This window comes from Zosterops lateralis (genome assembly GCF_965231275.1).
Source record: "Zosterops lateralis genome assembly, chromosome: 31".
Classification (NCBI taxonomy): Eukaryota; Metazoa; Chordata; class Aves; order Passeriformes; family Zosteropidae; genus Zosterops; species Zosterops lateralis.
The window spans coordinates 5151562-5166242 of NC_139791.1; the positions used below are offsets into that span (position 1 = coordinate 5151562).

At 53.1% G+C, this 14681-nt stretch overlaps 3 protein-coding genes across 3 annotated transcripts in view; all 3 read right to left on the bottom strand.

The window, feature by feature from the left end:
* Positions 1-14681, bottom strand: part of LOC310920762 (olfactory receptor 14J1-like) — a gene marked incomplete at its 3' end in the record, with an annotated part of 1005486 nt that overhangs the window by 308190 nt on the left and 682615 nt on the right. The window lies entirely within an intron of this gene.
* The window catches only part of LOC310920644 (olfactory receptor 14J1-like), a gene marked incomplete at its 3' end in the record, with an annotated part of 52654 nt that overhangs the window by 31577 nt on the left and 6396 nt on the right, over positions 1-14681 (bottom strand). The window lies entirely within an intron of this gene.
* LOC310920656 (olfactory receptor 14J1-like) lies at positions 1415-2347 on the bottom strand (the record flags this gene model as incomplete). The annotated part of the gene is made up of 1 exon (XM_083880718.1): positions 1415-2347. One exon carries the CDS (start codon positions 2345-2347, stop codon positions 1415-1417), a length of 933 nt encoding a protein of 310 aa, XP_083736844.1.

The window sequence follows — 14681 nt, forward strand, 5'->3', positions numbered from 1 at the left end:
AATCAATATAAATTGCTTCTATCTCTTAGCTAAAATCTTAACTCTTCAATTTCTTAACTGAAGATACTGCAGGACACTGCAGACAATTTCTGAAGCATTTGTAGGATGATCCTGATCCCCAAGGGATGTTCCCATGGTGCCAACTCAGAAACTGAAATGGGGAGTGGGGTCAGAGAGGAAAGAGCAAAGAGGGATGGGATGTTTGCATGGGAGGCGACAGGAATGGGTAGTAGGAAGAAACCTGGACTAGGAAAGAGGAAAGAAAGCGAAAGTGAAGTCAAGCAAATGCTCAGGGAGGTTGGAGGTGGCTGCCAGGCAGCCCTGGCTCTGAGCAACAAAGTCTGCAGTGGGAAAGGAAACTCACAGCTCATGGGAACAAACTTTCTGTGTGACCTCAGACGCCATGACAAAAATTAGGAGTTTCCCTCCTGTCCCCCAGCCCTTCCTGGCCTCAGGGGCTGATGGCATTTGTGCTCCCTCAGGTTCATCTCCCCACACCAACACCATGGCGGTGCTCAGGCCTGCTCTGGGCACTGCAAACAGGGGCTCCTGAGCCAGTGCTGCCCTGTCTGTGCCTGCAAGGATGTGGCACCTGTGTGAGCTGGGGGAGAGGCCAGGGCTGCACAGGGGGGATGTTGTTGGCAGGTGCATGAGGACGCTCTGGGACGCTGCCCTGGGGTGTCCAGTGCAGTGGGGATGGATCAGCCCCTGCTCTGCTGCTCCTTCCCATCTCCCCCAGGGCCCTTGCAGAGCCCCAGCCATGCTGTTTGTCCCCAGCCTGCCCACGGCCACCCTGGGGCTGCTCACGGGGCTTTTCTGTGCTGAGCCTTGGCCTGGGCGTGTTCTGGAGAGAGCCTGGGCAAGGAGCCTGGAGCCCCCAGGCCCTGCCCTGAGGCGTCAGCGCTGCCCCAGCAGTGCCCATGGCCTGTCCCTGCTGCAGCCCCGGCACTGCCACCCCCAGCCCTGTGCCCGGCCCCGAGAGCCCTCAGGCCCTACAGCAACACCAGGGCCAGGAGGGTAGCGGGGCAGGGCCACGGGAGCAGCACTGGCAACACCAAGGGCTGCTGGTGCTGGGCACAGCTGCTGTGCCAGCCCTGATCTGCCCCCAGCTCTGCACACAGACATTGCTGCTGCAGTGACAGAGAAGGGAACAAATGGGTATTATCTAGTGAAAACTTTACTGGGACACACTTTAGTTCATTTAAAGCTACAGAGGCCACAGGTCCTCCTTGATACAGTCTACGGTTCACATCAAAGGTGGAGAGAAGCAAAACAAGAAAGGGCACAAACAATGGCCTTGCTTTGTGAACATCATTGAATACTAAAATAAAGAATAAAATCCCAACAACAAAACCAACAATTGCTATAAAAGATTACTTTAATTACAAGTGATTTGGAGAAACTGGCCAGCAGTTTAGTGTTTCTGAAATAGTCCAGCGATCAGTGTCCACACTGCAGCCTTGAGCTCCTGGTTCCTCAGGCTGTAGATCAGGGGGTTCAGGGCTGGAGGCACCACCGAGTACAGAACTGACAGGACCAGTTCCAGGAGGGGGGAGGAGATGGAGGGGGGCTTCAGGTAGGCAAATGTGCCAGTGCTGAGGAACAGGGAGACCACAGCCAGGTGAGGGAGGCAGGTGGAAAAGGCTTTGTGCCGTCCCTGCTCAGAGGGGATCCTCAGCACAGCCCTGAAGATCTGCACATAGGAGAAAACAATGAACACAAAACAGCCAAATGATAAACATATGGAAAACAAAAGAAGGCCAAATTCCCTGAGGTAGGATTTGGAGCAAGAAAGCTTGATGATGTGTGGGATTTCACAGAAGAACTGGCCCAGGGCATTGCCATGGCACAGGGGCAGGGAAAATGTATTGGCTGTGTGCAGAAGCGCATAGAGAAAGGCACTGGCCCAGGCAGCTGCTGCCATGTGGGCACAAGCTCTGCTGTCCAGGAGGGTCCCGTAGTGCAGGGGTTTGCAGATGGACACGTAGCGGTCATAGCACATAACAGTGAGGAATGCAAATTCTGATGCAATGAAAAGGGCAAAAAAGAACAACTGTGTGGCACATCCTGTGTAGGAGATATTCCTGGTGCCCCAGAGGGAATTATGCATGGCTTTGGGGACAGTGGTGAGGATGGAGCCCAGGTCGGTGAGGGCCAGGTTGAGCAGGAAGAAGAACATGGGGCTGTGCAGGTGGTGGCTGCAGGCCACGGCGCTGATGACGAGGCCGTTGCCCAGGAGGGCAGCCAGGGAGATGCCCAGGAAGAGGCAGAAGTGCAGAAGCTGCAGCTGCCGCGTGTCTGCCAATGCCAACAGGAGGAAGTGGCTGATGGAGCTGCTGTTGGACATTCCTTCACTCTGGGCATGGTGGGCTGTTGAAAGAAAACATTGACAAGGAGAGACCAACTTCTTTGAGTTAGTCCTGTGCTATTTTCTTAAACATTTACTGGTATTTACTTCTCTGTCTTTGGGCAAATAAAACTTGCCTTTTTTATGTTTTTGAGCTTGGGTTTTTGCTGATGAGTACATGCCCCTTTTGTTAAAGTAGCCAAAATCCACTCCTTCAGCAGTGGCGTCAGTCTGAACACCAGGATGCCCAAAGGAAACAAAAAAAATTCATGTGCCTCAGTGCAGTCAGACATTCTGGTCCCCACACAGGGCCCCTTTTTTCATTTCACCCTTTTTTTCTGGGTGATCAAACTTCAAAGGTGTTTGAAATATAAACTGGACTATTTGAATACTCCAGTTTCAAAGTCAATCCCTTCAAACCCTTCTCTTTTTCCCTGTGCAGCTGGACATGAAGGGATACCAAGGGCTGTTCTTGTTCTCTGCTGCCTGGACTTGGGTCTACTGGGAGCTGTTTCTCCCTTTCCAAGCCTTGTCCCTGCCAGTGCTCCCAGTGCCCAGCCCAGCCCTGGGAGCTCAGCTCTGCCCTGCACACCCCTCCCAGCACAGGCCACTGCCCAGGGGCATCTCCCTGGCACCAAGGCCTTAAGGGCAGCTCAGACAAACAGAGATGCTGCAAGCCAAGGTGCTGCTGGTGCTGTCTGTAGGTAGAGGAGGGTGAGGAGGCACTTTCTGAGGGAGATTTGAGGCAAATCTGCTGATCCCCAGGGTGACAGTGCAGGAGTCTCAGTGACACAGAGAAAGTTGACAGCCCCTTTCCCTTTCTTTAGGAGAAAGCTGAGAGCAGCCCTGCCCATGCAGCACCATCTCCACAGCAGGAGGAATCTGCCCTGATGGGGGTCACTCCTTCCACCTTAAACTTCTCCCCACAGTCCATGGGGAGCTCCCAGGCAGGCTGAGAGCTACCCCTGGCAGGTGGCACATCCCCTAGCCTGGCTAAGAGCCCTCAGGGCTGCAGCACCTACTCTGCACCACAGCCCTGGGCAGCCCTGGCTGCAGCCCCAGCCTCAGCCCCTGCAGCCGTCCCTGGCAGCAGGAGCCGTCCTGCCCTGTCCCTCTGACGGTGCCCAGGGCAGCCCCGCTCTGGAGCACATCCTCCCCCAAAGCAGAAAGGGCAGCAGAGCCATCCTTACAGTGCTGTCAGTCCTGTCCTGGGTCAGCTTTAGGAGATCCCTGCAGCCACAGACTTACTGTGTCACAAGTGGTGAAGATTTCTCCATGAAGAAGCTCAGAATTGTCCTTGTAGCTGCTTTGAGCCTCTGTCTGCCTCTCTCGTCTCAGGTACCTGCAGGCAATGTCCTCAGCCCTGCTGGGCTTGGAGAGGAGCTGCTCCTCAGCTGAAATGTCTTTTTGAAGCTCTTCTTGATTGCCAGGAGCTGCCTCTGTGCCAGGAGCCCAGCCCAGCTCAGCAGCACAGACACAGCACAAGGACTTTAATGAGCCCCTTGGGGCTTTGGTGTTGTTTACATTCAACTCAGTCCCTGAGAGAGTGTTCAAAAAACTTCTGAAGAACTCAAAGTCAGATTAAAAAATGCAAAATTTCTTGAAGTTTTAATGGGTCCCACTGAGGGACACGACTGAGAAAATGTCCCCAGGTTCCAGTTACAGCAGAACACTGCAGGCAGTGATGACAGGTGGGGACAAACAAGGCAAAGGTGTTTCTGAAGCTGACCAAATCTGAATGTGTTTCAGGAATGCCAAGGGCCAAGGCCTGAGCCCCAGCCCCTGCCAAGGCACATCCTGTCCCTCCCTCAGTGCTCAGGGCTCTTCCCAGGCCACTGGGATGTGGGGATGTGCAATGCCAAGGGCAGGACCATGGGGCGGCCCCTGCCAGGCTGCTGAGCAGGGCCAAGGAGGCAATGAGGCCCCAGGGCTGCAAGGGTCACTTGTCTCCTGCTGATGGCTCAGGCCCAGGCCCAGCAGCCATGGCCCAAGTGCTGCAGGAGTTGGCTGTGTCAGGGCCTTGCAGCTGCTGCCCATCCCTGTGCCCTGTGCAGCCCAGGCTGTCCTACAGTGTCCATGCCCTGCGCCTCTGTCCCTGCAGGCTGTAGTCATCCCCCGGCTGCCCCACCTGGCTGGGCCCTTCCTTTGCTGACAGCTCTGCCTCCTGCCTGCCTCTGCCTGCCCACACACAGCCTTGGGCTGCTCCAGACTCATTCTAGGGGAATGTGTTGCACCAGAGTCCTGCCCTGGGAGTGATATTCTTTTCCCTTTTTTTCCCAATCTGGACCTTCCTAGGTGTCCTTGGCATTAATTCTTTCTTTCTCTGGCTCTTCTCTGCTATATCAAAAGGATCCACCATCTCTGAAACTACCCTTCAATCCCTCCCAGGGCTTTCTTCTGTTGTCCTCATTCTCCATTCCTGTGAGCACTGAGCTCTTTTGTTCCTCTATGGTGGGCATGTAGTTGAAGATTCAAAACTGCATCTTGGGAGATCTCTGGGCCTTTTCTAAGTTGTTGAGAAATGAAAACATTCTGCTCACAGTCTAAGAAAATCACTAGAGGCCAAGACCAGACAGGCCTGTCTGTAATGGCAGCTTTTGTCTGGGAGGAATCCTTGGATAGACAGAAGTTTGGACATAGAATCCCAGTTTTCGCCATTGACACTTAGATGAGAAAGGCAGTTTTAATCTACTGGATGAAAGCACTGAGCCCCAGTGTTTGGTGGTAGATCAGAGACAGCCCTTGGGAGGCCAAGATGAGCCAGACTTGTCTCTCCTGGCAGCTTTTGGCCACGAGTAGCCCATGGATATAGGGAACTTTTTAGGGGTTATGAATTTCAGCCATGGGCACTTGGAAATAGGAATGGTTCTTTTCCATAGGAAGGAAAGCACAGAGCCCCCAGTGCTCCAGGGGCTGATGAGTGGCAGCCCTCAGCATTCCAAGATGAGATGAACCTGTCAGGTGGCCCCTGGGAGGCCAAACCAGACAGATCTGTTCCATGTTCCCTTGGTTCCATGAGGCCCCAGAGTGTCACAGTGTTCTCTTTGCTTCTGAGGTGTCACAATGGCCCCTTTGCTTCCATGAGGCCCAGCAGGGTCACAATGGCCCTTTGGTTCAGTGGGGCCCTGCAGTGTCACCATGGTCTCCATGATTCCAGGGGGCCTTGCAATGCCACAATGGTCTCCATGGATCCACGGTGCCCTGCAGGATCACAATGGCCTCTTGGTTCCACAAATCCCTGGAATGCAACAATGGCCTCTTGGTTCCACAAAGCCCTGCTGCTTCACACTGGCCCCTTGGGACCATGCAGCCCAGCAGTGCCACAGTGATCCCCTTGGTTCCATGAGTCCCTGAGGTGTCCCAATGGCCCTGGGATCCCTGGTACCCTGCAGTGTGACCGTGGCCCATTGGTTCCACAGAGTCCCCATCGTGTCAGAATGGTCTCCATAGAAAGGAAACAACCAAGCCCCAGTGTTTCAGGGTCAGATGAGCAGCAGTCACAAGAGGACAAGGGCAGCCAGATTAGATGGTGCTGGCAGATTTTGTCTGGGAGTAATTCTTGTATATAGAGAATTTTAGTGGTGGAATACCAGTTTTGGATATTAACACATGGAAAAGAAGGATGGTTCTTTTCCATAAGAAGGAAAGCATGGAAAACTGATGTTTCAGGGGCACATGAAAGGAGGCCACCAGAGCCCAGACCAGCCAGACCTCTCTGTCCTGGTAGCTTTTGTCTGAAAGCAACTCTCGGATATAGGGAGATTTGGAGGTGGAATCCCACATTTGGCCATTTCTGTGTTGATAAGTAGGATGGTTCTTTTCCACTGGAAGGAAAGCACAGAGTCCAAGTGTTTCAAAGGCAGAAGAGGAGCGAGGTGGATCCTGGGAAGCCAAGACAGCCAGACCTGTTTGTGCTGGCAGCTTTTGCCTGGGAGGAATTCTTGGACATACAGAACTTGAGAAGAAGAATCTCAATTTTGACTATGGACACCCTGACGAGACGGACGGTTCTTTTCCACTGGAAGGAAAGCACTGAGCCCCAGTGTTTCAAAATTAGGTGAGAGGCAGCCCCCCAAGAGGCTGAGGGCAGCATGATCTGTCTTTCCTGGCAACTTTCACTTGGGAGCAATCCTTGGATGTGCAGAGTTTAGGAGGTGGAATCCCAGTTTTGGCCAAGGGCGCCTGGTGGAGATGTATGGTTTTATCTGTAGGAAGGAAAAGCACAAAATCCAAGTGTTTTGGAAGAAGATGACAGGTGGCCACCAATAGACCAGGCCAGCCAGACTTGTCTCCCCTGGCACCTTTTGTCTTTTTGTCAACTTTTTGGGGAAATCTTTGGACATAGGGAATTTTGGAGGTGGAGTCTCCAGTTTGGCTGACACTGCCTGCACAGGAAGAAGAGTTCTTTTCATTAGGAAGGAAAGCACAGAGCCTCAGTGTTTCAAAAGCAGATGAGAACCAGCTCTTTGGAAGCCAAGGCCAGCCAGACTTGTCTCTCCTGGCAGCTTTGGTCTGGGAGCTATCCTTGGATATAGGGAATTCTGGAGGTGGATTTTCAAATTTGGCCATGGGCACCTGGACATGAAAGGTGCTTTTTTTCCTGTAGGAAAGAAAAGCACATGGTCCCAGTGTTTCAAAGGCAGATGAAAGGTGGACCCCGGGTGGCTAAACTAGACAGGTCTGTCTCTCCCGGCAGATTTCATCTGGGAACAATCTTTGCATATAAGGAAATGAGGAGGAGGAAGCCTGGTTTTGGCCATGGGCCCCTGGAGGAGAAGGACAGTTCTTCCCCACAAGGAAGGAGAGCACAGAGCCCCAGGGCTTCAGGGGCAGATGAGCAGCAGCCCTCAACATGCCAGGCTCAGCCAGACCTGTCCAGCAGCCCCCAGGAGGCCAAACCAGCCAGGCCTGTTCCATGTTCCCTTGGTTCCATGGGGCCCCTGAGTTTCACAATGATCCCCTTGATTCCATGAGGCCCCACAGTGTCCCCATGGCCCCTTGGTTCTGTGAGGTTCTGTACTGTCAGCAATGCTCTCCTTGGTTCTGCAGTGTCACAGTGGCCACACAAAGGCCCAGGGGCTTAAAAGGCAGAACATCAGCCCAGCCCAGGGTGTGGACCCTCCTTCTCCTGGGGTTTGTGTCTCACCCATGCTGGCTCCATGGAGTTGGTAGCTGTATGCATGTCCTTCTTTATCTCTTCTGTCTATCTATCTCTCTTTTTTTCTCCTTCTAATCCTTTTTACCTGGAATGTTTTTTTAGAACTTAACATTTTAAGGGTTAAAGTTTCCAGGTCAAATAGGCTAAGTAAATGAAGGTACTGCTACAATAAGAATTTTTTGTTGAATTGGATGTTTTATTAAATGCTTTGCCAAAGTTCCTTGACTTTCTGTGTTTTGCCACTAAAGTTTTGTGTTGTTTTGACCTCTCAGCTCAGTTGGTTAAAGCATGGTGCTGATATCAGTGAGGTTGTGGGTTCAATCCCTCTATGGGCCATTCACTTCAGAGTTGGATTTGTTGACCCTTGATAGTCCCTTGTAAATAAGAATATTCTGTTCATCCTGGGAATATCTGGTTGGCATTTCTCCTGTGCACCAAACTTGACTAAAGGATCCTTTGGTTACCCCCATAATTTCAGTGTTCTGGGGTGTTACAGCACCACAGGTTCACAGTGGCCTCTTGTTTCCATGAGGCCCTGCTGTGTCACACTGGCCCTTGGTTCCATGAGGATCTGGAGTGTCACACAGGTTTATGACATTTGTCCTTGCTGCCCCTGCACTTTGCTTCTGCCTGGCCCCTCCCTGAGGAGGCTGCCAGGGCTTGCAGCTTGAGGACATTTGTCCTTGCTGCCCCTGCCATCCCAGTGCCCCACCAAGAGCCCCGAGCCACCCGCGAGGGACAGGCCCTGCTGTCCCAGCCCTGGGCTCAGCCCTTGGCCTTTCTGCTGCCTCCAACCAGCCCAGGCCTTGCTCAGCATTGCAGTTCCCTGCTCACAGCCTTGGCCTCCCTGCAATCCTGCCCTCAAGGATCTGCTCTCACCAGTCCCTGGGGAGTCTTTGGCACTCCCTGCCCTCCCTGGGGCCCAGGGAGGCTCCAAGGGACTTGGGGTTTTGCTTATGACTCCTTGAGCAGCTTCTTCAACCTTCTCTCAGTGCCTGGGGCTCCTGGACTCAGCCCCAAATCCAGCATGGGCTTCATGAAAATACAGAAAGCCCTGAGGAGCTCTTTGTCTTCCTTCAATTGTCTTTGAGTTTCCAGGGCTTGTGCAGCTGATTGGAGTCAGTTTGGAGTTCTGTTAAGGAGGAAGATTTCAAATTGCATGTCATGATTTTTTTATATTTTTTTATTAATCAAGGGTGTATTTTTTTTAATTTTTCAATTCTTAGAAATGGTGACTGAAGCATTCCCCAAGTCAACTTAATGATGAATGTTTCCTTAGGAGGTCTGAGCACAGAGAAGAATGAGCCCCTTGTGTTCTGACCCTGCTGTTTGGACAACCTGCTCCTCACTCAAGGTCACCATGTCTGACATTGCCCACCCTGGGACTAAAATCCCAACACATTAAAAAAAGAGTGAATTTTTCTTGATAAATAAAATTGAATTTTTCAATAATATTATAATCATATATTTCTTATTTATAATATCACTCTGTATTTTATTACCTATTTTCAATATGTATATTAAAAAACTATACAGTTTAGTAACCAAAAAAATTTTGGCTATTAATTCTAAGCAACACAATTCCCTTCATTTATTAATTGATCACGACTGGCTATTGATTTCTTCCTCTTCATGCTAATTAGTATTTTTTTTTTTTTTGCATCTTTTTAATCATTTACTCCGACAGCGAAAAAAGGGCCACTTTGGATTTCATGGAGACATTTCTGGGGCACATTTAGGGCAGTTTTGAGTCTGGGGAGGGAATTTGGAGAGAACTTGAGGGTCTGGAGGACATTTGTGGGAGCCGGGTGGGCACTTGGAGGGGCACTTAGGGATTCTGTCGGACAATTCGGGGTCCAGGGGGACACTTGGGGGTCCAGGGGGGCACTTGGGGGTCAGGGAGGGGAATCTGGGGCCCTTCGGGGTCCGGGCGGGCACTTGGGGAGCTCTGAGGGGACTCTCTGGGGCGCGGGGGATGATGGGAGTTGTAGGCGCGGGTAGAACACGGTTTAACGGGGCCGCGGAGCATCACGGGAGTTTGAGGCGCGGCTCCGGAGGCTCTGGTTAGGGTGCGGGGCATGACGGGAGATGGAGTTACGGCTGGCAGATCGTTTTCCGTTCATCGCGGAGCATGCTGGGAGCTGTAGTCCCGGAAGTGGCTCGAGCGGGGCGATTGTGGGTCCGGGAGGGCACTTGGGGGACACTTCTGCGTCCGAGCCGCGACTTGAGGTCCTCGGGAGGAACGTAAACGGTTCGGGAGCACGTGGGGGGAGCTTGGGGAGCTCTGTCTAGGCTCTTTAGGGCGCGGGGCACATCAGGAGCTTCAGGCGTGGAACTGTGTTATGAGGGGCTCCGAGGCCACGGGGGATGGTACGAGATGAATTCCCAACAGTGCCCGTAACGGGAATCTGTGGGGTTGGAGCATTCAGGGGATCTGGGAACAGTTTCTGGGGGTCCGAATGGGCGCTGAGGGGACACCTGGGGATCCTGGAGGGTCTGGGGGAAACTTACTCAGATCAATGAGTTTATTTGCTAATGAAACATATGTGTCATATTTAAAAGTTTATATTCTACAGGCATAAGTTCCATATACACAGATATCAATAGACATAAGTGCAAAAGCTGATATTCCATGTAAGAGAATGATGTTCTGCACTGTTAAGAGCAAAACTAAACCAAAACAAAGAAAAAACAGAGGGTTAACAATGAATGAGAAAGGAACAGAAAAGGTTGTTATGCCACTGTAAACTTTCATCTGAGTCTACATTTCAAATAACACAGACACCCTGTCTGAAGGAGGATTTCTCCTCAGGAGAAATGTCTTTCTGAAACTTTTCTTGGTTGTCAGGAACTGCCTCTGTGCCAGGAGCCCAGCCCAGCTCAGCAGCACAGGAAAAGTACAAGGACTTTAATGACCCTCCCGTGGATTTGGTGTTGTTTACATCAGACTCAGTCCCTCAGAGAGTGTTAAAAAATCTTCTCAAGAACTCAAAATTAAATTGAAACACTGAATTTTCTTGACGTTTTAATGGGACCCACAGAGAGACTCAACGGAGAAAGTGTTCCCAGGTTCCAGTTAGAGCAGAACACTGCAGGCAGTGATGACAGGTGGGGACAAACAAGGCAAAGGGGTCTCTGATGCTGACCAAATCTGGATGTGTTTCAGGAATGCCAAGGGCCAAGGCCTGAGCCCCAGCCCCTGCCAAGGCACATCCTGTCCCTCCCTCAGTGCTCAGGGCTCTTCCCAGGCCACTGGGATGTGGGGATGTGCAATGCCAAGGGCAGGACCATGGGGCGGCCCCTGCCAGGCTGCTGAGCAGGGCCAAGGAGGCAATGAGGCCCCAGGGCTGCAAGGGTCACTTGTCTCCTGCTGATGGCTCAGGCCCAGGCCCAGCAGCCATGGCCCAAGTGCTGCAGGAGTTGGCTGTGTCAGGGCCTTGCAGCTGCTGCCCATCCCTGTGCCCTGTGCAGCCCAGGCTGTCCTACGGTGTCCATGCCCTGCCCTCTGTCCCTGCAGGCTGTAGTCATCCCCCGGCTGCCCCACCTGGCTGGGCCCTTCCTTTGCTGACAGCTCTGCCTCCTGCCTGCCTCTGCCTGCCCACACACAGCCTTGGGGTTGATACCAAAAAGGGTTAATTCCATTTTACTGTGCCTGTGAACTTTTAGCTCAGGTACAAGGCATGCAGGGCCTGCTTTCCCAGCAAGGACAGTTGTAAGACAAGTAGAAGACATCTGGCTCAAGAGTGCAGGGATAGGTAAAACAAGGAGTGAATCTTGGAACTTGGGGTGAGTGTTATGGTAACGGCTAAATTGTAATACACATGTAGCACCTGTATATAAGGTCAATCTTTTAAAATAACATGTCCATTAAAGGTATGAGTTACAATGGGATGGAAATGAACCATCTGTCTTTCTAGATCCCATGGCCAAAATTGATAGTCCCCCTTAAAAATTCCCTATATGCAAGGGTTCTCCTAGACAAAAGCTGCCAGGACAGAGAGCTCTGGCTGCCTTTGGCCCCTGGTGTTCATTTCTGATCTCAAGAAAACCCTGAGCAAAGTATTTGAATGGGTTTGACTACTGGAATATGAATTAATCTGTCATCCTCTGAAAAATTCAGATCGTTCTCTGATCATATGTGTCTCTTTTTCTTATTGTGCATTATGCATTGAATATTATTTTCAGCTAAAAAATATTCCTATTATTCCACCAGTGTTATCTGACACAAAACACCTCCTCTAATTGTGGTATGGATCCAGGACACCTGTAGAAGCAAACACAATAAAGAATCCAGCAGGAATTCTTTGTCTCTGCTCCCATCTGTCCCATCTCCTCTGGAGCTGGAGGTGCAGCCCCAGCTCTTGGGAGGGCTCAAGGGGTCACAGGCTCAGCTCCCACACAGAGAACTTGCACACCCTGGGGTGCCCCTTTCAGCCTCAGTGCCCAGAGCCTTTCTGACACCTTCCCCTGGAGCTGCTGCTTCCCTGCAGCCCCGGCCATGGACAGCAGCAGAACCTGGTGTGTCCCGAGCAGCAGAGCCAGCTCAGGGCCCTGTGGGGAGCAGGGCTGGGGCAGCAGGACAAGCCAGCCCAGGCAGCCAGGGCACACCCAGCTGGGGAAAGGGATGTCCAGGGAGAAGAGCAAGGGAGTGTTTCTGTGCCTGCAGGGAGGAATGCAGAGGAAGCTGCTGCTGCTGCAGGGGCCAGCTCTGGCCTGGCCCCTCTCTCCCCTGCCCAGGGCTGCTGTGCTGGCGTGGGGAGAGGGGCTGGCACTGGGTGGGCAGAGGCAGCCTGTGCTGGGCATCTCCTGGAGCCAGGAGCAGGAGTTGTGCACTGTCCCTGAGCTCCATTTCCCCTGCCCTGGGGAGCTCCAGCCCTGGGGCTGATGTGGAGGCTGACCTCCCTCTCTGCCCCTCAGCAGCTGCTGAGCCCTTCAAGGGGGCCAGGGCTGTGGGGTGAGTGCACCCAGTGCTGGAGCAGCCCAGAGCAGGCACTGCCCTGGGGCTCACCCAGAATGGGCTGGGCTGGGTCATTGTGACACTTCAGGGCCTCTTGGAACCCAGGAGAGCAGTGTGGCACTGCAAGGGCTCCTGGAATCAAGGAACTGTTGTGACACAGGGGAGGCAAATGGAACCAAGTGATCCATTGTGACATTGAGAGGCCTCAAGGAACCAAGGGGACATTGTGACACTTCAGGGCCTTGTAAAAGCAAAGGAGATCCTTGTGGCACTGTGAGGTCTTGTGTAACCAAGGGCCAGTGTGGCACTGCAGGGCCTCATGGAACCAAGGGGCCATTGTGACACTGCAGGGCTCCATGGAAGGGAGGGTCTATTGTGACACTGATACCAAAAATGAGAACAAAAAAAAAAAAAAAAAAAAAAAAAAAAAAAAAAAAAAAAAAAAAACACCTGCTTAAAGAAAGTGCCATTCTTTATTCAGCCAGATGCACAAGGGGGAAGAGCTCCTCCCAAGGCTGTGCATGCAGAGTACAGGAAAGTTCCTGCTTACAGACTGTGTTTCATATACATATTCAGTGATTGTGACAGAATAAACATACATAGGATAATAATTTTCCTGAAATCATTAACATATTCTCCCCTCCCTTCACAGATGTGTTTTTCTGTCCTGAGGGTCTCTTTGGTGGTCCCTGGTGTTTGGTGATGCCAGAGTCACACCTGACTGCCCAGGGCACTTTTAAAAGTTGGCACAACTGGAGCTGGTCACTTTCCAATACTTCTTACACAATGGACAGTGTGCAGTTCCATTGGCCAGTGGGTTTTGAAGAACAAGCATTGTGTGTGCTCAACAGGTGGAGATGGTTTTACAACTGGTGACATCCCCCCATTTTAGGCTTGTGAAGCTTCTCTTCTCTCCAAGCCTTTCTAGGCCTCTCATCAGTGTCAGCAAGAACTCAATCTCCCTCCCCATCCTGCAGCAGCCACAATTTACTTACTCCAGCCTTGGTCTCCAGCACAGCCATGGAGGCTCTTTGGGCTCGGGACTTTTCCTGCAGCCACCAAGGCCAGCTGAGCTCTGCCCTTCCCACAGCCAGCCTTGCCCAGCCCAGGCAGTGCCCAGCAATTCCCTGTCTGTGCCTGGCCTTGCTGTCCCTCCCCAGCAGCAGCTCCGTGGCCCCTTTGTGCCGCGCTGGCCCAGCCATGGTGCCACAGCCCCTGTGCAGGCCCAGGGCAGGACAGGAGCCCTGCGGGTGGGAACGGCCCCTGTGCCGTGGTGCCCACGGCAGCCTTGGGGCTCTGTGCCCCACGGCCTCCCTGCTGGGCAGCCTCTGCCAGCTCCTGCACAGCCCGTGGCCCCTGTGGGCCTGCACAGACAGCCCTGCCCCGGGCTCTGGGCTAGCAGAGAGGCCGGGCAGGGCTGGCCATGGCCGGGAACAGCCCTGAGCCCTGCAGGAGGATGGAGCTGGGCCACAGCCAAAGTGCCCCCAGACCTGGGCCCAGCAGCCAGGGCTGCCAACGCCTGGGGACAGAGGCTGCCATTGGGGACAAATGTCCTGGGCCCCCAGGAGGAGCAGCCTCCTCTCTGGGCCACTTGCCTGTTTTCAATGCCTTCCCCAGGCGCTGGCCCTGCCCCACAAGGCCTGGGCTGAGTCCCGCCCCTGCACGCTCCCCCAGGCTGAGATGGACACTGATGGTTTCTGTGCCAGGCTCTCTCAGCCCAGCCCAGCTCCCTGCCAGCTCTGCCAGCTGCCCTGAGCTCTGTGCAGCACCAAGGGCCTCTCCCCAGCACAGCCCAGCCGGCTCTGGCCCCACAGCTCTGCTCAGCCCAGGCTGCTCTGGGCAGGGGCCCCACGACCTCAGCCCCTCTCAAGGGCACAGCAGCAGCTGCAGCTCACACAGGGCTCAGCCCCAGCCATGGGGGAACCTGCCTGGCCAAAGGAAAAGGAGGCTCCCTGGGTGCCCTGCTCTCCTCTGCAGGAGATCCTGAGAGCTCTGCAGCCCCTGCTGCCATCCCATCTGCCCAGGCCAGCACAACAGCCCCTTGTGCCCTTGTGGCCCTCAGGAGCTGTTCCTGCTCCAGGTCCAGGGCCCATCCCAGAGCTGGGGCAGCCACAAAGCTCTGCCCATTTCTGTTCATTGCTGCTCTGATCAGGATGGATCCTCAGCCACTTGCAGGTTGCTGATGAATTTTCCTTTTCCAGAGGCCTCTTCTTTTTTGA